The sequence below is a fragment of the Pipistrellus hanaki genome (assembly GCF_964339955.1).
Source record: "Pipistrellus hanaki genome assembly, chromosome: 3".
Classification (NCBI taxonomy): Eukaryota; Metazoa; Chordata; class Mammalia; order Chiroptera; family Vespertilionidae; genus Pipistrellus; species Pipistrellus hanaki.
The window spans coordinates 104,104,000-104,131,858 of record NC_140505.1 but is presented as its reverse complement, the minus strand read 5'-3'; the positions used below and the strand labels follow the sequence as shown (position 1 = coordinate 104,131,858).

The 27,859-nt window shown below is 42.7% G+C and overlaps 1 protein-coding gene across 33 annotated transcripts in view; it reads left to right on the top strand.

Annotated features, from left to right (window-relative positions):
• CACNA1C (calcium voltage-gated channel subunit alpha1 C) overlaps positions 1-27,859 on the top strand; it is a gene marked incomplete at its 5' end in the record, with an annotated part of 660,607 nt that overhangs the window by 467,072 nt on the left and 165,676 nt on the right. For 31 of the 33 annotated variants that reach the window (XM_084878730.1, XM_084878732.1, XM_084878733.1 and 28 more), the window contains 2 exons: positions 14,094-14,252; positions 21,070-21,266. In XM_084878730.1, the coding sequence (XP_084734856.1) occupies positions 14,094-14,252; positions 21,070-21,266 (356 nt within the window). The remainder of the gene's footprint in view (positions 1-14,093; positions 14,253-21,069; positions 21,267-27,859) is intronic. The other 2 variants (XM_084878744.1, XM_084878724.1) reach the window with 1 other exon arrangement.

The following is a 27,859-nucleotide window of genomic DNA, read 5'->3' as shown; positions in this document are numbered from 1 at the left end:
ACCCCTTACCGGGGATGTGTCTGCAACCAAGGTACATGCCCTTGACTGGAATCAAACCCAGGACCTTTCAGTCCGCAGACCGACGCTCTACCACTGAGCCAAACCAGTTTCGGCAATTCAGCTGTCTCTTGCACACCTCCCACTGGGGATGTGCCCGCAACCAAGGTACATGCCCTGGACGGGAATCGAACCCAGGACCTTTCAGTCCGCAGGTCGACGCTCTATCCACTAAGCCAAACCGGTTTTGGCTCATTCATTTATTTTTGCTTTTACTTCTCTTGCCTTTAGGATCAAGGTCATAAAATTCCGAGAGAATTTTATGACCTTGATCCTAAATATTCATAAATTTAGTACCTGTTTTCTTCTGCATTTAGGTCTTTGAAGAGGGTTTCTTTTCTCCATTGTATGTTTTTTGCTTTTTTTTTTTTTATAAGAAATTAGTGGTCCATATACATGAAATTCTATTTTATTGGTTTATGTGTCTATTTTTCTACCAATATCATGCTGTTTTGTTTATAATAGCTTTGTAGTATAATTTGAAGCCAGGAAGTGTGATACCTCCAGCTTTGTTCTTTTTTTTCTTCTTCTTCAGCATTTCATTGTCTGTTCAGGGTATTTGTGGTTCCAAAAAATTTTGACGATTTTTTTGTTCTATTTATGTTTAAAATGCCTATGGGATTTTTTTTATGTAGATTGCATGAAATCTATGTATTGCTTTTGGTAATATGGCCATACAGTATTCCAAAAAAGAAGAGATCTTAGGCAGCACCTAGTTTCTGGCAGATTGAAACACAGACCCCCAGGCATTAGCTTTTAAAATATGCAAATATATACAGTCTTATGGGAACACAGTGGTAAGACCTGCTGGACTCCAGACCAGACAATCTGGAGGTGTTCCTTGAGCAACTTGAGACTGGTGTATAAGCACCTTTTGAGGAGGTATCAGATGGCTGTAGTGAGCCAAGGGAGACCACAAATATGGCACCCACCAGCCTATGTTTCCTGAGAGCATACCCATGCCTCTAAATGCATAACAGACATGAAATCTGCTGCTTAGGCTGGAGCTCCAGGACAAATAAATAGCCTTTCTCACAGAAAGACTGGCGGTGGGTTTTAGTCTGCTGCCTGTGTAGTGCTCTGGGGGAAGCGGAGGAGGAGGCTGGTTGCTAGCCTGCCAAGAACTGCCTTTCTGATTATTATAGTGCTAACCCAGAATGCAAGGCCCCCTGGCCACCAGTGTGAGGCAATCAAGGAGCATTCCCTTTGTTGAGCCTTCCCTCCACACAGCTTGCAGGAACAGGTGGGCACCAAATCAGAGCTTTCTGTTAACTGGACTAACACCATTCACTCTGCTCTAATGATTCCTTTGGGACCTTCCCCACACAGCTCATAGGCTGGTGTGAACCTCTTCCAGCAGCTTTTCTACACAGCCTGTGTTGGCTCACATTGAACACTTTCCGAAAATCTCTCAAAGGTTCACAAACTCCTAACAAACAGCATCTGGCCTCAGCATGTCCTGTACCTCTTGCTAAGCATCCCCAAGTCTGACACTAGTAGCAGCCAGCCTCAGTTCACAGTTTAGCTTTCTCCCATCAGGCCTCCAGGCTCAGAACAGGTGACAACCTTCTACTGATCACTTTGTAGCTCTTATCAGGTGGTCCTGTCTGGGCATAGGCAGTGGCTGCCCTTGGCTTGCACCAGAGTCCCTCCCAAGAGGCCCTAAGACCAACAAACCTGGTAAATGGCCACACCAGAGTACCACCCAATCAGCTCCATGAACAACACATCCAAATGGTGGACTCAACAGGCACCAGAGCTCTGTTAAAGAGAATCCTGCTTCATGGACTCAGCCCCTTGCACAATAGCTTGTCTGCTGTAGTCACTCATGCCCATTTCTAATAGCCAGTCAGCCTGAGGGGGAAATTCCTCCCACTGACTTGGCAACAGCAATCAAGGCTCAACTATAGCAGGAAAGCACACATAACCCACACAAGGGACACTCCAATTCAGACAACCAGGGAGACTGCACCACTGGGTCCCATAGGAACCAGAAGATATGGAAAAGAGCCATATGTAAATTTTGGAAGTTAAGAATATAATAGTAAATTTTTTAATGCAGCGAATGGATTTAAAAGAAGACTTGATACAGCTGAAAATAGAATTATTGACCTGTATAGAGGTGGTGGTGAAGGGACGGAGGGATATTAAGAATCAAGCATAGAGAATCAAAAGAATGGGAAAAACTAAAAAGAAGTAAAAGATTGGGAAATAAATAGTGAATTTTATGAAATGTTCTCTAAATCTATTGATAGATTCATGAATTTTTATTAATGTGGTGAGTTACATTTTACCCTGTTATTTAAGTGTAATATTGTGGTTTATGCATCTTTATATTTCTATCTCACACATCTTTTATTTTTAAAAAATTTTAAAAGAAGGTTCCGGTCTAGGCATCTATATCATTGCAGGTACCAAAAGAAGTCTGTTTTCTATTCTGCCATTAACTGAAAGATGCAGTTTATCACCAGTATGGAAGGGGCACACAGGGTGCCAAATCATGAGCTAATCACTTCCAGTGAATTCATGTTTGCACGGGAGATACACTGTTAGAAGAATTGTGAAGCCCTTTATGGGAGCAGAGGGAGAGAGGCCATGATTAATAACAGTATCTGCCATGGCACAGGGTCAGAAAGTCATGGAATGTATTTGCTATTTTTGCTTTGGATAGTGGCTAAGATTGGAGGATTTGAAGTAAGATTCTCTTGACTTTTAATTCCCTCTCCAGAATTTACAAGGTGGTAATCTTGGACAAGTTTTCTCTCTTACCTAAGTCTCAGTTCATTTATCTTTATTAAAATAGTCAATTAATTAAATTAAATGATATATGTAAAGCATATCCTGAGTCCTCAAGAAAGGGAGCTGGTATTATCATTATTATTGTTTGCTTTGGATCATCTTATCTCCATTTTGCCATAATTATTTTTTTTCTAATATCAAGATGTCTCTTATTTCTTCTCATCACAAACCCTATTGCTAATACAAAAAATAACAATTCAATGTGAAGGTTGATATTTTAATTACTCTCATAGTTTTTAATTTATTAGGCAACAGAGTATACACCATTTCTTTCCTGGGACAACAACCTCTTTTAATGTTCATCAAACCACTTGTGGGATGCAGAAATTTATTAACATGGAAAGGTTCAATTAAGCATAAATGAAAACCTCTAATGAATAAGGACATTTTAATAAGAACATGATTTAAAACACACACACACACACACACACACACACACACACACACGCACACCTTGAGACTGCAGGAATGCAATCAGGCAAGAATTCTTCTCCCTTCATGGAAACACTTCCAGTAAGAAAATGTTTCAGGTACCTTTGACCCTCAATGTGACAAACTTACTTTTAACCCAAGAGAGACCTACATGCTTTGTAGTTATAGATCTATTTTCTTTTGAAAGTCATTTAGCCTATAAAACTATTAAAAGTGTATGCTGCTCCATTATTTGAATGAAGGTACAAGACATGATCCATGAATTTCTTCTTAATTCCAATTTATAGCCAGTCCAAACTGGTTCATATATATCAGAAGTAAGCATAGCCAAAACCGGTATGGCTCAGTGGTAGAGCGTCGGTCTGAGGACTGAAAGGTCCCAGGTTCGATTCCGGTCAAGGGCATGTACATTGGTTGCGGGCACATCCCCGGTAGGGGGTGTGCAAGAGGCAGCTGGTCGATGTTTCTCTCTCATCGACATTTCTAGCTCTCTATCGCTCTCTCCTCCTCTCTGTAAAAAATCAATAAAATACATTTAAAAAGAAAGAAATTAAATATTAAACAAAAAAAGAAAAAAGAAGTAAGCATAAGTCAATAGTCACAATCTGATGATGGTGATGATGATGATCACAACAATGATGATAATGATAATAGTGACAATCACACATGCTGGTAAGAGAATTTGTAGATTCCTTTTTTGTATAACTTTGGAAAATGAGGACCCGGTGTTAGCTAGTGAGTTAAACATTTATCTGATCACCCTCCCAAGTTGAGGATTTCTTGCTCATAAAACTCAGAAGCCTTACAAATAGGATAATTCCACCTAGTTTAATGGAATGAGGATGGTGGCATATAGAAAGCCAATGACACTTTGCCAACTACTGTAAGTTCATTGTTCTGTCTGTCCTACATTGTTCCAATTGCCCACCATATCCACTCTCCACCCTTCTCCACTAGGCTCTCTGGCCAAAGGACCTAACCATATAGACTACATTAAAAGGCTACCTTGCACTATAATTTTCAGTTGATTCATTCAGTGGGGAGCAGAGCAGGAGCTCAGCAGGAGAGAGGAAAGTGAAATCAGGGTTTTTTGTCCTGAGATCCTCTCCATGTCATCTTGGACTGGAATCATCACAACTTCTCTCCGAATGGTTTCTTCAACAGATTGCTCTCCTTCCCAGATGTTTCTACTATCTTGATTTTTGGAACTTGGTTTTATCCTTTTTTACAAATTAATTTGAGTACCTATTATGTGCAGATCATGTAGAAGGGGTTTCTGAGTAGGGCAACTTTAGGATGAATAATGGCCTAATGGTGCAGAATGGGTTGAGTGGCAGGAACTGGGAGCAGAAAGCCCACTCTACCAATCCAGACAGGCCACAGTAAGGACAGCAGTGGCTGCAATGGGAAGAGCAGATATGACAGATGCTATGGATGAAGAATTGCTGGCATTTGGTGGAGAAGTAAACAAAGGTGACTGCCAAGTTTTGAGCCTTGTTGGGACCAGGGAAAGACTATGATTTCAGGTTTAAATGTATTGAGTATAAAGAGAAAGTAGAAAATCTCAGTAGAAATATTTAGTAGCTTATGGAGATGCATTGCTTGAACTCAAAAGAGAGGGCAAAGAAAATGTATTGCAAATTTGGATTCATTTATAACGGTGACTATTGAACCTTTAGGAGGGAGTGACGTGAATGAATTTCCTGAGAAAGGGAGAGTGTAGACAGACACAAAAGGATAAAAGATTGACTGTAAGTGGCAGAAAGAAGCTTATCCCCTGACATACACAGGGCACATGTCCATCCCACTGGCACTTTGTTTTCCTAACTCTCCCAGGTTAGGGTAGTCTCTCCTTTATGCTTTCACAGTTCTTTGGACAAGTTCTTAGGAAGATTATCACCTCCTTCTTCAATTAGCTATCTTCATGTCTGCCTCTCCATGTAGCTGAAAGTTCCTCATCGGCAGGGACTTCATCTCCTTTATCTTTGTAATATTCCTCAGATTAAAAGAGGTCCAGAAGAAAGGGTGGGAAGGAAGGAGGCAAAGAACTAATTATGGAGTTGAGTAAACTAAAATTGTACACTGTCATGGAGACAAGGAGAGTTTCATAATTGATGGTCATGCAAAGGCATAGATTGGCCAGTTGGAGGCCAGAGGAACATTTGAGGATGCAGGCTTGGTAAGAGTGGTAATGACCCAGGCCCACTGTCAAGTGGGGAAAGGAATGCCGAGCTACTCCTACCATCCGTTACAATCGTCAGAGCCCCTTCCACAACTCTGTTGAACAGCTTATATTGTAGCTGGGTGGACAGACCCTAGCATACATGTCTCCTGCTCTCCAGTGGTGCAGTATAGGCAAATGCCCCTATCTTGCCTTCTGCAATAACCAATTGTTGTTTTTTTAAGTAAAAATAATATTAAAAAATTTAGTGTATGACCCTGTAGGACCCTCATACCAGTTAGAGCATGGCATTTTCTGCAGCCAGCATTGGGTTCACCTACTTTACCAGTTTGTACATTACTGACAAGAGTGGTGTGACAAGGTCACCAGTTGCAGTGAAAAGCCAGTAACTGCTTAAGAGTGCCTGGGGCCTCAGGTGACCAGCTGAGATTGTGGCCTCCCAGCATGACTCCTGGGAGCTCCTCTAGGCCTTGCTTCTTAAAGTTTGGCCAGTGGAATGGCAGTTTTGGTATCATCTGGGGCCTGGTCAGAAATGCAGAACTGGGATCCCACCCCAGAGAGACCAAATCAAAGTGCATTTTAACAGAATCCCAGGTAACCCATCTGCATTATCACTGCTTTAGGTTCCACTGATAGTGTCACCACACTTATAATAATGGCATTAATGTGGGCCAGATATTTTTCTGAGCACTTGACATGAATTAACTTGCTTAATCCCCATAGCAACTTTATAAGGTAGGTACTATCATCCTCCTGTCCTGCCCTTCCTCCCCCACTTCTCATGGCAACTGTCCAGGGACTTCTTAGGTGCTCAATAAGCTCCCAAGTGGGGCTGCAAAGCTGTCTGTGGAGGAAGGCAACCTTCACACTTCAAGGAAGAGCTTTCTACCATCTGGGTACACCTTCTCCCTTTAGGGAAGGGGAGCTCCTCTGAAGGCACCTGACAAAGGAAAGAGTCATTTTAGGTTTCCCTCAAAGGAGAGGTTGGTGTTTCACATGCACTTTCTTAAAGTTAGCGTCCAGGTTCAAGGTGAATGAGGTCTGGGGGAATAATGGACATGGTAAAGACAATGTTCTTTACTTGAGCGCCTGTTCTAATGGGAATACATTCCTTTCTGAGAGCATCCAAGTCCCAGAAGGGGCTGGTAAAGAAGCTTAGAGTTGGCTCACCATGTACTGCCATTTTGTTTGAATTTGGTTAATAATGAAGGCATAACTTACTTTGTGAGGCCAGCCTCTCAGATAATCATCATTCAGCTCATCAGACCTCTGGATTAAGCAGTGTATTTTCCTGGCCGCCATTCTATGAGGAGAGGGCAGCCAATTTAAATCAAGAAGTTATCTAAACTGCTGGCCTCGTGAGAGCAGTCCTGAATCTTCCCTAGTTCTGGACAGAGATGTGTCTTCCTAACCACAGCCCTGGCGCCCTGCAGAGTCCTGAGTCAGCACCAAAACCAACAGTTATTTCATCAAAAAAACTGACTGCTTTAGGAATGGGGTTTGTCCCATTTCAGAAGAATTTTTTCCAGGTTTGAGATTGGCAGGACAACTCTAAATTTAGGCTTGCTGTTTGGCAACCTTTTAGGCAGAGCCACACTCTCAAGTTGGATTGAGTCATCTGAGAGCTTGGTGATAAAGGGACCCTGGAGTCAGCAGAACAGTAGAGGATTGTTGACCCAGTTCTCTGCCTCCCTCCACTCCCTCAGTGGCATAAGGGATTATTTTCTCCACATCACAAAGGAGGCTATCAGGAGAATCAATATGATTTCTGCTTCCTCAGACTTCATACAGAAGTGGCAAACTAGTTTCCCAAATCCCATTTCAGTTGTTTTTTTAAAAAGCAGAAAAGGAGCAAAGGGAAAGCATGAGGCCAATAGATGGAGGCTATGGGTCTCCCATGAGTCTCCAAGATCATCCAGCCAGGCTACCTTCTTTGGAACTTTCAGACGCCTCTGCTTAGACCCATCTTCCTGCCCACTCACATGGCCAGGTCCTCTTCATCTTCATTGTTCAGCTTTAACCTCAAGCCTTCCTTTCTGGGGAAGCCTTCCTCTACTCTACATGGTAAATGAGGAACCTTATGAGACCCATCTGTTCCATGAATGATCTTAGCAGAATTTGCAATCATCTGTCATTTTTGTGATTATTTGATTGATGTCTGGCTTCCATTACAAACTCTATGAGGGTGAGGCCTGAGGGGCTTTTATTCACCACTGTATCCCCTAGCCCTAAAACAGCAGGTGGCCCATAGAACACAGCTCAGTAAATATCATTTAAAGGAGTGAAATTTAAGATATTGAGTTAGTTGATTCCAAAGTCCTCTTCCTGTTCTGACAAACTTTGAGTCCATCTATGAGAACCTAGTATCCACTACCACCACCCAAATTTCTCTTCTCCCAGTTCAGTGACTTTTAGCATCGTTGCCTTATGGATTCTGTGATCAGACCTCCTTGATCATTTTTATTGCTTTCCTAATGCTTGTCTGGAGCCATGGAGTCTGAAAAGTTAGGAACATGAAATGTACATTCCTATCAACCAACAAAAATGTTATATCAATATAGAATCCAAACAGTGAATTAAGCTAACAGTAAGTATCTCCAATTTGAGCTCTTCAATTCTCCCTTTTCCCCCTCTCATTTTATACAAGAATGGCTTAAAATTTGAGTTCAAAAGAGGGAACTATGAAAGTAGAGTTTGCATGAAGAGAACAGAGTGCTTGATCAGATAACACTTCTGCATACTACCTTTCAGTGCTAGTAAATTTTCATTCTTCTCCTTTCTCAGGCTCTTACTCATAAACTAATTTTAAGACTCCTTTCTGATATTTCCTCTGGGCTCAGAACAGAACAATGCACCAGCAAAAGCAGGGCTTGGTGGGATGCTCTATAATAAAACAAAAGAATATGATGTGTCCTTGACCATGCACCCATTGGTGGACTGTCTGTAACAGGTGTGGAAGCACCAACTTCTGTCAATCTGGGCATTTTCAGGGTAATTTCAACACTTTCTTACAGAAAAATGCCAGGTTTTGCTTTCTATAATTGGTAGTTTCTCTTGATATTTTAAGGAAAAGCAATGATTTTATACTATGTTAATAATGCGGATTTTTTTTTCAATAGGTGGAATTACACATGTAGATATATGTGTGATCTGATAAGTATGCTATTTTGTGGTATTGATAGCAAGCTTCAAACTTCATATGTCAAATTTGCTGAAGGTGTTAACATCATAGATATTTTTATGCTTAAAAATGTCAAATTTCATGCCAAAAAAAGAGCATTTGTGGGAAGTTTTAATTCATTACTTTATTTTGAAGAAAATGTTATCGTATACTTCGGGAAACTTATGGTGAACATGCTTCATCTCAGAATACTTGTGAACGCTGGTTTAAACACTTTAAAAGTGATGATTTCAATGTGAAAGACAAAGCACATCCAGTTCAACAAAAAAAGTTTGAAAACTAACTATTACAAGCATTATTGGATGAATATGCATGTCGAACTCAAAAACAACTTGCAAAAAGATTAAACAATGCTCAGCAAACAATTTCTGATTGTTTACAAGCAATGGGAAAGATTTTAAAAGAAGGAAAATGGGTGCCACATCAACTGAATGAAAACAAATGGAAAAAGGAAAAGTCATCAGTAAAATGTTGCTTCAATAGCAAGAAAGAAAGTCTTTTTTGCATCGAATTGTGACTGTCGATGAAAAGTGGATTTATTCTGAGAATCCCAAATGCACAAAATCATAGGTTGATCTAGGTCAACCATCAACATCTACTGCAAGGCCAAATAGCTTCAGAAAGAAGATAATGCTCTGTGTTTGGTGGAATCAGGAAGGAGTGGTGTATTATGAGCTTCTAAAACCAGGTGAAGACATTGATACTGATCACTACTGACAACAAATAATATGAACCATGCGTTGATGGTGAAATAACCAGAATGTGCCAGAAAACCCAGCAAAGTAATTTTGCTTCATGTTGACGCACCATCACACACTTCAAAACCAGTTAAAGACGCATTAAAAGATATTGCCTGGAAAGTATTAACCCACCGCTCTATTCACCAGACCTTGCTCCTTCAGATTATCATTTGTTTCAATTGATGGCACACGCACTTTCTGAGTAGCACTTCAAAACATAACGAAGAAATGGAAAATTGGGTCTCTGAATGGTTTGCCTCAAAACAAGAAAAAATTTTATTGGGGCAGTATTCACAAATTACCTGAAAGATGGGGAAAATGTGTAGCTAGCAATGGACATTACTTTGAATAAAGCACTTTTGATGTTTCTCTTAAAATTATCATGTACAAAATCCACCAGTATTAACCGGTACACCTAGTATATGCAGATCCTTGAAGTCTTTCCTAACTTGGAGTTTTCAAGTTGGAATATATTTGACCAGAAGGAATACATTACAGCACTCTAAGCGGGGGAAAAGTAGTCACATGTGTTAGCTAAACTCCATCTCTGTCCTTTTCCTAATCCCAGCATTTAATGATACTACTTCCTAAAGCCCCTTCTCCCTGAAGGTTGGGCAGCCAGGCAAGTAGATAGTTTTTTCATCCACAGAAGTGGTCACCTAACATGAGGTTGGGTTTCTAGATTTGCTAATCTCTGTGGGACTGTATATTCCAAATTTTCCAGAATACTTTTCACATAAAGTATTCTATCCATAAGTACTCATGTTATTTGTTGGATCTTATATCCTGATTTCTGGTGAAGAAAGAAAATCGTCATAAATGTAGGCCTTATGATCTTGTGTTCAGAGGGGATTTTATAACTGTTTTACCAGGCTTATCAAGGGCTCATTTACTTCCACCGGTGTGATCGGCCAGCTCTAAAGAAGGGCCTAGCAGTTGTTTATCAGCCATAAGCATGGTCTATCTGAGGAGAACACTTGGGTGGAGAAATGTTGCTATGTCTTCCAAATGTGAACTTGAACTAGAGGAGCTGTTTGTGGGACAGAGGAGAGCCAATTCCAAGAAGAAGCTATTAAGCATCCAGGCCTTGAGTGCCAAGTTCTCATGATGGACTGGAGAGAAGGAATCCTGGTGCCATGCCTTCACACACCAGCCTGGCTATTGCTGGTTGTGAAGAAAGCAGCAGAAACTAGAAGTCTTTCCTGGGACTCACCTTGGAACCATCTAGGCTCTCCTGGAAGCAGGGACTAGGCTCCTACACTTTGATGACAGGTGCTGTAAGCATGTTACTGCTCTATAGACATAGATCATGGAGGCTGAGAACCACACTCTTGGGGCATGAGGAGGCACTTAGCAGTGGTGAAGCCCACAGGCTCTGGAGCCAGGCCACCTGGCACTAAACTCCATGCCACCAGTCACCAGCTATGTAACTGTAGAGAGGCCATTGAACCTCTCTAGGACTCACTTTTCTCAGCTGTAGAGTGTGATTAATAATATTACCTACTTCATAGTGTTGTTGCCAGAAGGAAATGGAATAATTCAGGTAGAGTGTTGAGAACTGCCTGTGGCCCATGGTAAGTATTCAGAACATGTTAGTGAGGGTACAGGGGGTTTTGGTGTACCAGGGAAATCTTTTACTCAATGGCTCAATTCCTATCAATGCATCTCCTTCAAGAGTTTATTTAATCAAGGTTTGAATGCCTCTGAGGATGGAGCACCTACTACCTCTTAAAGCATCCCACACCACCTTCACATAGGTCTGTTTCTTGGACATATTTGTGTTGAATCTAAATCCATTCTGAATCCTTCCTGGTTGATCCTAGCTCCATCACTATGGTCATACAGAATTCATCTAATGCAGTTTAAATCATGTAAAAATTATTGATATCACCCTCCCTACCTATGCTTTTTCCCATTCCATGAGTCTTATCTTTTCCTGACCTTTGGATGTCATGGTTTCAGATTATTTTGCCATTCTGTCTTCTGAAAGCAGCTTGTCCTTACAAATGTGATTTACTCCGTGTGCATTGCATCACTACTGTGCACTGATACAAAGATGAGATCAGGCTCTAGGGGCTCTTAGTTAGGCAGGGAATGGCATTCTAGGCAGGGGGAATAGCATATGCTGAGATAGGGAGGCATGAAGCCACAGGAGTTCAGACAGTTTGGTATATTGCTGGAATTACCATATAAACTAGAATCAGATGTGATCAAGCTGGCATGAGGCAGGTGAATTTCACCCATAGGTGGTAGAAGTCACTGGAAGACTTCAGCAGGGAGGAACATGTTTCAGTTTGTGTTTTCATAGACCATTCTAACTATGGCATGAAGATTGGGGAAAACTGAATGGAGAAAGATTGTTAGCTGACTTATGAACACCAAGGGGATGGAGAGGAGGAAAATGAGTCATGGGCCAAAATGTCCAAAAATTATACCAAGTGGCTAGCAGTGGTTTTATGTCTGAGTGATGGGATATGGGTGATTTCTTTCTTCTTTTTGTTTCCCTGAGTTTTCTAATTCCTCTATCATAAGTATTTTCCGTGTTCTCTCTATATAGCACAGGTTATTTATGTAGTAGAAAAAATTTAACTGGTCTAAAATACTTCAGAATCAAACTGGCAGGACTTGATCACTGATGGAAGGAGGAGTCTGGGGGATCAATCTCCTGACCTGGATACTCAGGTGGGCAGGGTGGCCGCTAACTAAGCCCAAAAAGGGGCTCTTAGGAATTCTGTGGCATCTCTGTGACCGAAAGGAAGCCTCCAGGCTGCTGTGACTTCCTTTTGGCCTCTGCATCCCACTCAGTAGTCTCTGCCTGGGTCCATGGCACCTGAAACCTCTCAGCTATGCATATCCCTGCCTGTCTGGAAGACTCATTGCAGCCAAGCCCACCAGAGCTCCATCACAGTGGCAGTGTTTCCTTAGACTGTAGACACTTACTGAGCCGCTGTGTGCTCAGCACCAAGCCAGGCCTTAGCCATAAAATGGTCAGAGAATGGACAGTGCCGTCTTCAAAAACCTCAGCCCGATGTGAGAGATAGACAACAATGTTAAAAAAAAAAAAAAAAAAAAAAAAAAAAAAAAACCTATTTAAAGAGCATATGATTCCAAACTGAGACTAGTGCTCCAAGGGAAGGAAATACTTCCAAAAAGACATGTAAGAAAGGAAACTTCTTTGGTTTGGGAGATTGGGGAAGGATCCCTAGGAAGAGAGATGCTTGGGCTGAGAGCCAAAGGGTTAAGTAGAAGGAAATATTGGAAAAGCAGTCCAGCTTTGTTCACCCAGGGAGGAGGGTGGTGGGTGAATATAGAGGAAAGTTCCAAATACTTAGAAAAGTAGAGTCATGCCCGATGTCCTTGGTGGGTGGGGAAGTCAGACAGCGACACTGGTGTGATTCAGCGGTGGGGGTCCTATCATACCTGTGTGAGAGGCAGCGCACAGAAGATTTCTGCACAGCTGGCCTAGATGTAAGGTGGGCAAGCCTGCCCTTCCCCCACATCTCTCCTAAGATGTGGAGACTTGATGCACTGATGTTGGCAGAAGCTTTCCTGGGGCTAATCTGGGTTGACTTGCTGGTGACCACCTCTTTGGCATTTGCAAATAAAAACTTGCCACATCCCCTTTAAACAAGGAGCATTCTTGGTGTGTTATTTGTGCTTGAACTTATAAGTGAGGGGGTCCTTCCCCCTATAAGTCAACAGTACAAACCTATAGCCCTTGGGGTGCACTGACAAGACCCATGTGCTAAATAGTTTTTTCATTTACTTCTCTTTTTTCCTTGAAGGGATCTAGGTACCTTAGTTGTCCTGTTGTTTTGTTTTGTTTTGTTTTGTTTTGTTTTGTTTTGTTTTTATTGTGGAGATAGATAGATGGATAGATAGATAGATATAAATTTTCCATTTAACCATTTTTAAGTGTACAGTTCAGTTCGTTTACATTGTGCAGCCACCACCAAAATCATCCATTCCTAGAACTTTTTTTCATCTTCTCAAACTGAAATCCAGTACCCATTAAACACAGACTTTTTTCAATGCTGTTTTTGAATGAAAGGCTATAATGTTCTTCAGACTTGGGTCCTGAGGGAAGGTGGCCTGGTGAGAAATCTGTAGGAAGATTCCCATGTAATCCAGAGAAGGTGCCCTCAAAGCTACTTCCTCAGCCCTCTCATGGAGGTCTAACCGCCCAGAGGCATCCCAGGGTCTGAATCAGTTTCAGCAAAGGAAGTCCCACCCCCTTATTACCCTACTACCAGACTATGGTGACCCATGTGTTTTAGAGCATACGGGTCACCCATAGTCTCTTGAGCCATCAGCATGTCCTTGCATGGCTGCTTCGAGTCAAAGTGAGCCTCCCTGTAGGGAGTTGCTGTTCCAGGAGAAGAGGAGGGTAGGTTGTCTCTAACACAGGGTGTTAGGAAACTGCATAATTCTGGGTGAAACAACATGTTCTTTCCCTTGGAAGGATAGCCCTGCCAGTCTTTTCATCTGGATATAACTCCAGAGGGATTTGGAGTCAGGCCAGCCTGGGTGTCACTGCTCTGTCACTCAGCTTCTTCACATAAAAAAGGGGATTCATGGTGCAAGGAATATGCTAAGAAGATGGCATAAGATCATGTCAGTATGGCATCCAAGAGAGCACGTGGTTCAATAAATGGAAGCTGGTGTTCTCACTGTTGTCACTGTCTATGATTTGTCATTGTAGGTCTCCAGGTGGTTCTGAATTCCATCATTAAGGCCATGGTTCCCCTGCTGCACATCGCCCTGCTAGTGCTGTTTGTCATCATTATCTATGCTATCATTGGCCTGGAACTCTTCATGGGGAAGATGCATAAGACCTGCTACAACCAGGAGGGCATAGCAGGTAAGGGAAGATGCTGACTGGCCAGCTGTCAAGAAGCTTTACTGTGTTGTCACTACTTTCCATTCAGCCAGGGACACTGCCTTCACCTGACCAATAAGTGCCCAGGAAGGCCTCCATTCCGGGAATCATTTCCAAACCACGGTTAAGGGAGAGATTGGTCGTCTTTTTCTCTTGATAATTTTTGTTTTTACTAAAATAGATCTCAGTTACAAATAGCTAAATGCAAGCTTTGTACAGCACTACTAAACACTGTTTAAGTGAGCTGTGCAATTCAAGAAACATCTCTTAGCCAACCTTGAATATTTTAATTTAATAATCAGAAAGAACCTAAGGACATAGATCTGTGCTCTATGGTTCTTCAGTATTGCTGTCCATCGAAAGTCCTTTCGGGAAGGTGACATTGCCTGTCACCAGCAGGTTGGGTGTTGGGGCTGATCCTGGCTCCTCTACTTCTCCACTCTAGACAGAACCCCAGCCTTGTCTCATGCTGAGAAGAGGTCAGCCAGTGTGAAACCTCTTTTCCTCCAGGATAAGGTTTCTCTCTACCTCATGACTTCACAGTCCTTCTTTTTTTGAGAACTTAGCTTTTGTGTTCCTTCAATAAATCAATCTATTTAACAAGCAATGCTGGCTCATTAAGCACTTCCTTGAGTAGGTCTAGAGTTTCTGCTTAAGGAGTATGCTACAACTACTCTCTTTAGTTACTAAAATCTCAACTTGACATTAAAAAAAACATTCAAACAGAAATTGACAAGGCTTTTTAACAGACATATAAAGTAGTTCAACATAAAAACTTGTTGAAAAATATCCCAAGGGGTTAGTAGTGTTAAACTTCCATGATTTATTATTTTTTCATAACAACCTCATTCGTCTTAGCTTTTGGCATTTTGGTGAGGAAAGGGGAACATGTCTGAAGCATTAAAAGATTGTGCACATCTCTCCATCTACTGCCCCTCATTTCTGTCAGCCCAGTATTAATCCCGTGTGACCTCTCTTGCTTCGGGAGCTGACCTACAACAGGGAATAAAATGGATTATTCATATTCAGAAACCAAAATGGGTTGCAGAATCTGGATGATCTGATTTGATTGGCTATATCGGGTATTTGCAAGGTCGCTGCCATATGGCCATAGTCCCTAAACAAACAAAAAGCTATAAACCCATAAGCAAAGACTCACACAAAGGTTTCTACTTTTCTGATGGAGAGTGTTTAATAAGAGGCCATTTTTTCACTCTTGAGAGAATTTCCAAATTACTGGGATCATAATTGTATAAAATAAACTGTCATGTTAAATAAAACAGAAGTTCTTTAGTATTAGAATAAACAGGCTTGCCTTTAGCTAAAATTTTGAGGTTTCAGCCTTGTCTAAAGAAATACCCAATAATGCAATGATTAATATTTTCCCCTTGAATTCAAATCCTTCCTTATGTTCAGTTTAATCTGTAGCTAGCCCCAGGCCAGTAAATTTATATTAATTCTGTGGCTTTGTTAGAGCTCATTCTGAGTCCTACTTAAGAGCTACTGTAATATGTCTAAAGTTTATGCACTTATACTAGTATTGAAGTGATCAATGACCTGTTTGGCCCAGACTTTTCAGGCAGTCACTAGGATGTTGAGTCTCAAAGATCCCCATAAATTCAGCAGTTGATGCTGGTGTGGTTCTCACCAACCACGTATCAAATGGGAAAGAGTAAAATGGTGAAGTCTTGCCATAAAGCCAAAGATGGCAGTCCTGCCCTGTGCACCGCTGAGCTACAGGACACTGTTCCCAGCACTACACATGGCTCCCATAGCGGGAGTGTGTTTTTTACGGGTGGCAGGGTCCTGTAAGGGCTGTGCTAATAAGCAAACCTGAATATTGGTTGGCCCTCCTCACTGGGCTTTGTTGAGGCCTGCAGTGGCCTCACATGGCAAGAAAATGGTGGGCGTGGTAGACCAGGGAGAAACAGGATGGGATACTCTGCCCCATGCAGCTGGACAGTCTGGTGAAACAGCCCCCGCAGGCCTGCTCAAAATTTTAGTGGCCTCCTTGCTTTTAGGATAAAGACCTGAACTGGCCTCACCAATTGCAGTGGCAATTTAGGGCAATATTATTGTCCATCCTCAGTAGTAATCAGGAAAAGTACCCAAGACATTGCCTACTTCCTACCATAGATGCATCAGATAATTTATGTGGTGGGTTTTACTTTCACCTCCAAGTTCAGAAAAGAAGGTTAGCTCCCATCACGGAAATAACCACCAGCCCTGGGAGCCAGTTTGTCAGAGGACAGACACCAAAGAAGAGAGGGGAGCCATGTGAGCTCCCCCGGAAGGTGTCCGTGTTCTCCATGTGGAGCCAGACTCCTGCTGGGAAGAGGACAGAGGATGTGTGGCTTCAGGAGCCTTTCCTCCCAGTACTGCAGTCAGAACTCACACACCTCCTCTTTCTGATCCTGCTATCTGATGGCAACCCTGGGACCCACTCCGTCCATCTCTCCCAATAGAACACGACACAGCTGTCATCAGTGCCTCTCCCTCCCAGAGTGACGGACCCTGATAAAGAGGGAACATGTACAGGAATTGGAGCCTACTTGATGCAGCCAGAGTAGAAAACCAACCCTGCAGTCTTTGAAACATGTGTTTTGGAGAGTTTTGTACCACCTTTGGAATGGGTATTTTTTTTTTAAATTTTCAGTCTTTGGATTGAATTACCATGTTTTCTGCAAACTTAGATTATACAGAAGTGTCTGTGAGCTCTTGTTAGAATATTTAATGGGTCTGGTCAGTGTGGCTCAGTGGTTTAGCATCAACCCATGAACTAGGGGGTCACAGTTCCATTCCCAGACAGGGCATATGCCTGGATTGGGCTGGATCCCAGGTGGAAGGGTGGGGTTGTGAGAGGTAGCCAATCAATGATTCTCATCATTGATGTTTCTATCTCTCTCCCTCTACCTTCTTTTCTCTGAAATCAATAAAACATATCTTTAAAAAAGAAGGGAAAAAAAGAATGGTTAATGGGATTTACATCCAATTCTTTTTATATTTTGAATTTCTTTTTCAAACTGAATTTTATGTGCTTGTAAATTTTAGAATTCATTATATTTTGAGCCATGTTTCCTAGAAAATATATAAAGAAGCCCTTGAGCTGGCCAGGCGAACCATTATTCTGCTTCTAGGGTGCCCCACCATTCCTGGGAGAGGTGGCCTCAGGAGAGACAATGTCCCTCCAGTCCCCGGGGCACCTGGCAGGTGCTTGCAGGCCCCTCCGCAGGTGCACCAGCATGTACTGGCTCCTTTTGTTTCTGGCTCCCATCTGTTTGATGGTGCTCTGAGCCAGGTCACTCTGAATGGCTCTCCCAAACACAATAATTACCCCAGAGGCTGGCAAAGAATGGGTTGGCTAAAACTTAGAAATGAAATCATTTTCATTCTATTCACTCCTTAAAATTGGGGCCTAAAAAAGTAATTGGTTTGGTGTCTGGTATTTCTCTTTGGAACCCCTAGCTGGCGCTGTCCCGGGGTGTCAGGCTCCTGTTGGCATTGACAGCATTTTAAAAATCTCCCATAATCTGGCCTCCATTATTTTTCTTCTAACTTAATTTGGACTTTCCAGAATGACTTTACCACACTTCACCCACATTGCTTTGTTTTCTCCTCTTCCCTCATGCCCACCCGCCTCACCAGGACTTCATGACTCCCCAGAAGAAAACCAACACATTTTCTCAGTAGATCTCATTTCCCCTCACCCTCCAGAGCATGTCACAAGGACCTGCTGATTTGTGTGCTCACATTTTTCAAGTGTTCCCTTTATTGCTTTTTATAGATATCTATTTTTACCAGATCATCACTGCTTCTTAATTGTTCTCATATCTTTTTTTTTTGTTGTTGTTCAAGACAGACTTAAATTAAAATAGCAGAGTGGCTCTTGAGCTTTTAGATGATCTTTCTGAATCTCAACCCTTTCTCTTTTATTAGTGAGATCATTTCCCCTTCATGCTATTTCTTTTCAACATACATTTGTAAAACCCAAACTATGTTTTCCTTTCTTGGGGACACTCAGAACTCACTCTCCTTATTTCTGCTTATTTCAGGGATTGAGAATATACGAAAAACTGTCAGATTGGCAACCACAGTCAAAGATTAATGCCATCTTAATTGCACTAAAAAGCAAAGCGGGAAAAGGAGATGCAAAATTTCCCTCTATTTTCCCTTCTCTTTCCACCCCATCTCTCACATTACCGCAGCCCCTTCATAGCAGAGACTGAGCATGTCCTTCTAGGAAGCCATCACGAGCATGGGCAAGAACACAATTGAGTTTATGATCTATTCAGTCTCTAGGCTCTCAATTTTTTACATATTTATTATCTACTTTTTCTTTAACTCTTTAGGTTTGGTATTCACTTTTTAGTTCCCCTCTTTTCACAACCTCCCCTTGTTTAAGCTCACATTCAAATCTCCAAGGATTTTGAAATTTGAAGTCACAAAAAATTGACTGGAGTTTAGCATATGAGTGGAGTCCCCTGGGAGCCAGCGTCTGGAGGGGGAATGATGAGGACACTCATTTTCTGTGACAGCTCGGGGACCAGTGATGCAGACCTCTTCACCTGGGTCATATCACAGACTCCCACGTACAGCCTAAAGCACCAGGCCAAGAATAAGCCAGAAGTAGTGCTATTCACAATAGCCAAACCTGGAAACCATCCCACTGCCCATCAGCTGGTGGATAGACAGACAGTGAAATGAACATATATATGCAATTTCTAGAAAGGCAAAGCTATTGAGAGGGAGTGCACACCAGGTTGGTAGGGCAGGAGCCGGGCCTGACTGCAAACAGGCACACAGGAATTTTTAAGGAGGATGGAAGGGTTTAGAAATGGATTGTGGTGATGGCTGCACAACTACTAGTATGCAAATTTACTAAAAAATAATTGAGCTGTGCATTTACATTCATAGACTGGGAGAAATGTCAATTATATTTCCATAAAGTAACTAAAAGGAGAGGGAGAAAAGGAAAAAAAGCCAAGAAGACACAATCCAGCATATATTTCCAGCCATGCTGCTCAACTGCATTCTCTTAAGAATTATCTTAGTTATGGATTGATATTATCTTCCTGTCTTCCTCTTGGGAGTGAAATTTCTAATCAACCACGAAACAATCAACCAACCATCTTCAATACTGAAGTACTGGACACTTGTGATTGTTTTGATACATATAGAGATCTCTAAATGAAGAACTGCAAGTAAATTCTCTCTCTGGAACCATATTTTCCTCATTGTCAGAAGCAATCATTTGGTTGTTAAGTCTATCCTGCTTATTGCTATTACTTTCTACAAGCATGAGACAATGTCCTTAAGTTCACACGGTTACCTTCCTCAGCTGGGGCCAAGGCTTTCTCAGCATTTCTCTATTTTACTACAGTAGAAATTCTTAAATAAATCAAGTCTTACTTTAATTTACTAATGATCTCTGTACCAAAAATATAAACATCACCTTAATTTACTGGAGTTTTTAAAGCAGCTGTTCCCAGCATATGGAATTAGCCCAAGCACTGTCTGTAGCCACAGATGTTAAACTTTTTCTGAAAAAGCCCTGTCCACACCTACTGAGTATTCTCCCCGTCGCCCACTGCCTCTCTGTCTTGAGCAGAGGTCAGAAAATGATTCTTTTCTTCTGAAAGGTAGGCATGCTGGGGAGCAAGGGCAGTGGTGCAAGGTTCCACCTGAGCTGCATAAAACACAGGCCGCAGCGTGCGCTCAGGTCATAACAAAGACGGCTGCAGGCTGTCCTCTCCCTGCAGTGGGGATTTACTTTATCCTTCACTAGATTAGGTTGCACCATAAAGTGACTGGCATCCCTGCTGATGGATCATGTAACACCTATGGACTCTCCCATGTTCTCAAAGTGCGACCGGATGGGATCTGTTGGCTAATGATGTGGAGTAGTCTTCCAGTCAACATGCTCTCACTTGAAACTCTGTTATTCCTATGGAAATGCCCCCAAAATAAGAAAACATGGACTTCCTTCATTTTCCAGGATATCTTCCACTCAAAGTAGTTCCATCACCATTATTTTTTGATTGACCACTTGACTATAATGCTGATGTGCTACAACAGAACGTGCAATATCCCTACTCTCTTTACAATCAATTACTGGGCTTAAAATGCCATTTTACAACAATTGGTTGAAAGTACTAACATTCTAAACCAACAGCCTTTATGTTGTTTAATTCATATACAAGAGACGAATGAAAACTTTTTTTGCATTACCATTGTGTGGTTGTTTTGCCTATTCCATCAATCTTATCCTGTAACTTTCCTCTCTAACTTCTCAATTTTTTTTTCTCTGCCCATCTCTCCCTTCCCTCTGCCCATCTCCCCTCCCTCTATGTGTCCCCCTCTGTGCAACCCCCATCACTCTGTGCATCTCCCCTCTCTGTCCATCCATCTCTCCTCTGTGCATTCCCCTCCAATCTGCGCATCTCCCTGTTATGTGCACCTCCCCCTCTGTGCTTCTCCCCCCTCTGTGCTTCTCCCTGCTCTATGCATCTCCCCCTCCATGCTTCTCCCCCCTCTGTGCTTCTCCCCTTCTGTGCTTCTCCCCCCTCTATGCTTCTCCCCGCTCTGTGCTTCTCCCCACTCTGTGCTTCTCACCCCTCTGTGCATCCCCTCTCTGTGCTTCTCCCCCATCTGTGCTTCTCCCCGCTCTGTGTTTCTCCCCCTCTGTGTTTCTCCCCCTCTGTGCTTCTCCCCCCTCTGTGCATCTCTGCCCTTTATGTGTCTCTCCCCTTCCCTCCTCCTGCCCCCGCCTCCTGTGCATCCATCTCCCTGGCCATTTGAGATGTTCCAGCAGAAGATGATCCCTCCCCTTGTGCTCTGGAGACAGGCCATGGAAGGCAGTGTCAGAACGGCACTGTGTGCAAGCCTGGGTGGGATGGGCCCAGGCATGGCATCACCAACTTCGACAACTTCGCCTTCGCCATGCTCACGGTGTTCCAGTGCATCACCATGGAAGGCTGGACGGACGTGCTATACTGGGTATGTAGCCTGTGATGGGCAGCGGCAGGGAGTCGGGGGCGTGGGGTGGGGGTGTCTTCAAGACTTCCTTCCCTCGACATTTCCCTTGTTTACCTCCCATGGCTATGATGGAGAGGCTGATGAATGCCTGTGATTTTTTTCAGGCCTTTCCTGAGAGACAAAGCAAACACTCACACTCCCCCTGATGAGTCTCTCTCTGCCACCAGCCTCAGAGAAATACCACCTTTCAGTGTGCTACACTGTTCCTAGTAAGAAACATGGCAGACGTAATATAGGATCCCATTCGCTCCTCTCCCACTGTTGGGTTTTTCTCATATTTTCTTGCCTCTGTCCCCAAAAAACAGATCATTTGTAATTTTTAGAGAGATAGTGTATAATTAAAGAGAAACATCACGCCTGGTCTTCTAAAAAGAAGCCATTTTTAAAATATATATTTTTTATTGATTTTAGAGAGAAAAGAGAAGGAGAGAGATGGAAACATCTATTGTATGATGAGAAAGAATCATTGATTTGTGGCCACCTGCATACCCCACACTGGTATGGAGCCCACAACCCTTCCATGTGCCTTGACCAGGAATCAAGCCATGATCTGGTCAACACACAATCACTGAGCCATACTGGCCAGGCAGAAGCCATTTTTATTCAATGGCGTAGTGTTATTATGTTCTTATTCTCAGAGTAATCTTACATATCATATGAGAATAGTCCAGATGAATGCATTCCTAGTGTTAAGAAAGCCCTCTGGTGCTTACGTGATGCACATTTAGAAAATATACTTCTTAAGTGTCAGCCAGTTGACAGCAAATCTTTTAAAATCTTTTGCCCCATTCCTTGTCCATCAGCCAACACTACTTTGCCACCTTTGAGCCACTGAAGGGATTTTTGTACAGTCTGTCCTCTACACACATCATGTTTGAGCTGTCTCCATTCTGGCAGAGTTAAATTCATTATTTGTAAAAACTCCAGAAAACATAATTCTTTATAGTATCTCCTATTTTAGCAGGAAATGATTCACCAGAATCCAGTGTTGTTCTCCAACATTTGAGTGAAAAATGCTTGTTGCCATTCTTGAAAATACCACCTCACCTAGCATTTTGCAAATAGTCATGAATTTGGCCATCCTGAAAGCCATGTGGGAGCCTGCTTAAGGAATGTGTCTGCACACTAAAGCATGAAATAGAGGGGTGATGTCTCCCCATCAAGCAGAGCTGCCAGACAGGCAGGAACTAATGCCATGAGAGGTGCTAACTTCTTTCTGAATTAGAAAAGTTTGTAGCAACATGGAGATGTGATACAGGGTATTGTATCCTCTATATTTTTTATAAGCATCATGTTCTATTGATTAAAAACCCCATTTCCCCAGTTTTTATGTTATAGCAGACATGCTGAGTGAAACCCAGGGCTGCTATAAATTGCACCTCTCTGCAAATGACTACTTGAAACTTGCCTGGGCACCTTGTACCCAGCAAACATTTTATTGAGCATTCCTTGCATGCCAGGGGTGTCCCTAGGGACTGAGAATTCAGACAATTGGATGATGGCCACACAACCAGAACATGCTGGGAAAGTCGCTGTGTTTTCATACTTTCAAAAGAAGATGAAGGCCAAGTCAACCCTTCCTCAAACTAAAATAAAACTTTGAAAATATTTTCTAAGGCCCATACTGAATAAAAACTGATTTTAAGTGATTTGTACAAAGAGAGGGAATTGAACTTATTATACTTAGGCAAATTTATTTCACTTAGCAAAGCTGATCAAATGCCCAAGTGGCCCTAACTGGTCCTTTTGCCTCGGGTGGATGCTTGGCCAGCCAAGGACAGAAGCATCCTTTTTCAGATGGGCAGTTTCTGCCTATGGGCCACGAACATAGAGTTGTATGGAATGGTGCTTTGAAGCCTCATCAGGTGGAGCTTCAAACCCATGCCTTAAGTTGCTATGAAAACACCTTCAATGGCTGCAAATTGAGAGCAGGGTAGTGGTGGGTGGGTGTGGGGTTGAGGGGAATAGGTATAATTTACTTTGCTAATGGCCATGATGTATTTTTGTGATCTTCCTTCATTACTTCTTCCCTCTCCCCAACCACAACTCATTGATACCCCACCAGCCAGATGTGAACCAAAGAGATGCTATCATGATGACAGCAGAGTAGGGAATGAGAAAAAGCACACAAATGCAACTACCAATTTTCAGCAGCTGTGTTATGCTTCTTCCCCTGGCGGGTGTGATAGAGCTCAGGCTGGAAATGGAAGAAGTGACAGAGGTGAAGAAACAATCTCAGGCTCATGGGACATGCCTCTCTCTGATTTTCCCAGCACCTTTTTGAAATGGCCACATTGTGTGTGTGTGTGTGTGTGTGTGTGTGTGTGTGTGTGTGTGTGTGTGACCCACACACACAGTCTCTCTCTCTCTCTCACACACACACATACACACACACACACACACACACACACACACACACACAACACACTCACCTAAAGCTGAAATAGAGCCTCATTCTCGGGTATTCATGATGGAGGCATCTCCCAGCACAAAGCTCCTGGCTTTCAGATAATTTCTCTAATTGTTTTGACCTTCCTATAGCCATTTCTTCCTTCCTTCCTTCTTCCTATTTTTCTCTCTTCCTTCCTCCCCTTGAGCATTCCTCCTCCTTGCCTCTACACTGTATCTCTAAACCCACAGCATCTCAAATTTCCATGTGCTTTAGTATAACATGGAGCTTTCTAAAATAAAGATGCCAAAACTTCCCTAAAGCCATGAGGTTAGAAACTCCAAGTTAGACCCCAGTATATGCATTTTTAAAGCTCCCTGTGTGATTCTGATGCTCAAGCTGGAGTTTGAAAACCCCTAGAAGTCTAAACTATTGAATTTGAATGGTGCTGCTTTGGTGCCCTGATTTGAACCAGTCTAGGGAAATAGTTTCCATAGTAATTGGGGAAGTAGGGTCTTCTACTCAGAAGAATGCATTTCTCTTAAAGTCCAAGGGACAAGTCTAGAGGACATTGGAAGGAGCAACCCAGATTTTCAAATATGGCAGTGAATGGAGACTCCAGGGCTGGGTTCCTTCTGAACACTGAACAGCTGGTTAGAGGTTCATAGGGAGAGACAGGATCGTTACAGCACTAAAGAAGCCATTGATTCAGTCACTAGATACTACCTTGGATAGGAGGGAGTTGGAAGGTCACCAGTACCATACAGTAGGCACCTGCCCTCTGCTAGGGAAGATCCTGAGTCTATTTCTCCTTTTCTCTGACATTCATTATTTTATCTTGTTGTTGTGATTTTGAAGAGTTAGTGCACTCAAAGTGAAATCAAACTTGAATATTTCCTCAGCTATTAAACTTTGGCCATACACTAGGTCAAGGCCCCAACTAGCTGAACAATTAACTTAAAACATTTCCTCTACCTAGTGCCCCATGCTAGAGGTTTGTAGATGGCTGGGTATGGGGATTTGGAAACCAAGACAGAACTCAGGTCAGGGTGTGGTTTCCTTAGGAAATGGCTTCTTAAGCCAAAGCCTCTCCATTTCCTCCCAGAATGTTCACACCTCTTATGAACTTGAGGGGAGAGGAGAGGACATTAATCACATAAAAAGTGCAGCAGGGAGGAATTTAGGGTTGTATGGATGACCACTTATATCTGATTCTACTTCCAGGTGTGTTTGCTTTTTTTAACTTAACGTCCCTAGCCTTCTGCATATAATTCAATACTACTTTTCTTATATGGTTTAGCCAAGTGCCTTCCTGAAGATATAAGAGACTGCTAGATCAAGATGATCTGTAAGGGTCTCCTATTAGGGTCAGTTTGAAACTCTGAGCATTATCCCTTCCACATTGTAGCGAGGTCACGATTAAATAGATAAATATCAATCAGTTATCTGCTCAGTGCTGACTTTGTGCCCAGCACTTGAAATAGCTCCATCTATGCTCATGGCACACAGAATAACATGGCCACTGAACTGGAGTTTGGAACCCTCGGAGAGGTCACATGAGAATTGTGCAAAAGGGAGGCAGCAGTGAAAACAGGCACCAGAAAAGATTACAGAATAATTCTTCATCAAGAGGATAATGTTGACTTCTGCTCCCCCAAAGCCCTTCTGAACTAGAGCCCCTAAGAATATGGCAGACTGTATGGCACAGTAGAAAGCACTCTGGTCTATGTTTTCCAGACTCCTGCTCCTCCCCACTATGCCACCATTGGGGTCACCATCTTCCCACCACCCATTGCCTTTCCACTTGTTTTTCTATGATCAGTGCGGATTTAAAAATATTAGCAATTGAGCTTTAAAATAAGATTAGAAAGAATACTTAGTGAGAAATCATGATAAAGGGAATATTTTAGAATCACAAAGAGTGTCTTCTGTAGGGTCTGGATTAGCTTGGGTTCAGCAGGAGACCTTGGGAACAAGTATCACCTTTTGACTTTTCACAAGTCAGTTGTTGACACTGCACTCTGTCTTGTCATTTCAGTACATGTCTGCACACACTAGGAAGATATTCCTACCGATCTCTCTCTTTCTTTCTCTCTCTCTCTCTCTCTCTCTCTCTCTCTCTCTCTCTCTCTCTCTCTCTCTCACACACACACACACACACACACACACACGTGCCCATCAGCCACTCATCTCTGGTCTCTTATCTCAGTGCTGCTGAAACATCCCTTGTTTGTGACAAAGGCCTTTTGCATTCAGGCAGGTTGTAACTCAGGTTTTGCTCTGTTTTTCTCCTCTCCTCCGTGGCTTCTTCAAAAGGCCACCTCTTTTCACTAAATATAGAAACTGAGACTCTGAAGACATCAAGAAAGCCGAAAGGTGGAGCTGGATTCTGTTGATGACCTAGTAGTCATTCTAAGTCAAGACTTGAGAAAAATCCTCAAATGATCCATGATCAGCATTCTTGGCTCTAGCAGGTACCAGAGTAGAGAAGGTGGTAGGTCCTACTTAGGGCCCTGTGGTCTTTAATTTGGAATCTTTGTCAGAGTGTTACCCACTTACCCAGCCAGCTTTAATCCGAGAATCTGCTATCTAAACTGTAAACTGTTGGCTCATAAACATATCAAGAAAGAGAATTAGCATCTCTCAAAGTTATTATTTATTTACTTATTGGATTTCATTTTATTCATTTCACTGGTGTAAGGCCTGAGTGGGGCCTGGAGTGGAGTTGGTGGGGAGAAGGCCTGCCCTTACAGAGTTTAGGATCTAATTGAAGAGACACAAAGAAATGTGTCCTAACAATACAGGGCAACGCAGAGAGCAGGGAGAGCATCGCAAGGGCATCGGAACCAGGAACAGGTGGGATTTTCCTGGCCCTGAGGCTGAATGAGGAGCATGGGGGCTCCTGCCTGGGAGAGCAAAGGTAACAGTTTGGGAGATTGAAGAGAACTGGGTTTCAGCTTCTCTCAGCAGACCAAGAAATAGCTCTGCTGCCCAGGGTGCTTAAAGGATCAATCAGGGATCTAGTCACAGGCAACAGACTTGGCCCAGGCCTGGTGGCTGCTCAGGACAAGCATGTCTTCTGCCCTCTCCATGGCACCTGACCTTCCCTGGGGAGTCAGTGCACAATCCCATCTGAGTTAAGGGATTTTTTTAAAATAGATTGTAGATGGAGGGGTTAGTTTTGTGGGTTTGCCTTCTCTGTGTTAGGAGCCCATTGGTGTCTTTAACGTGCAAACCAGGCGTTTTACTATGCTCCGAGGTTTGCACAGGTTTTCTGTGCAGAACAATGAGCAGGTGTAGGGGCAGGAAGGAGTCAGGTGAGACCTGTTATCTGCTCTGCTGCTCTCTCAGTGACCTATGGACGGACACTCCATGTTCCAGCAAGCAAGGTGACAAAGATCACAAGTAGTCACAGATTTATCGAGTCTTTGCTCAGGGCACAGGCATTTTTGGCAGCAGCAAACCCTGTCCTCTAATGACACTGTATAAAGTGCTGTGACTTTTATGGGTTTACACCTCCTGCCTTTGTTGGCAAGTGACAGCCTCTTTTGGCATTAGCTGTACCAGTCAGTCTCTTTAGATTCATGGTGCCTATGCCAAGCCTTATGGCAGAAAGGCACCACCTGAAAACCCAGAGAAATAAGCTGACCTCGAGAGTGGCCTAGAGGGAGTAGGGACCAAGAGGTGTTCTGCTATTTTTTCTTTTGGGATAAAAAATATACATTGATTTAAGTTTGGATTCCCATCAGGAATTAGATTGAGTGGTTTCAGAAGAGTCTTCTGTATTTTCATTCTCAGCCTAGCGAGCTGTGTGTTTCAGCAAAGGTGGGGTCATGTGTCACTGTTGGCCCCAGAGGCGCGATGCTGTGGACGGTGCACAGCTCTCCACATGCCGTCCCTGGGAAAGTCAGGACACCGCTGTGCTACAGCCTAGGAAACAGCTAGCTTTCATGGTTAGAAAGGACCTCTCCTTTTTTCACCTCTAAATCAGGGTGTCAGCCATCTGGGTCATTTTTTGAAAACGTGACTGTATTTATTCTCTCTTCTAAATATCTCCATTAGAGCTGATTTAAGACATCGATCTCATCTCCAAGCATTGCCCTACTTCAGAGCCACCCAGCATTGTCAGTGCTCTACCCAGGCTGCCCCAAAAGTAGGTGGCCTA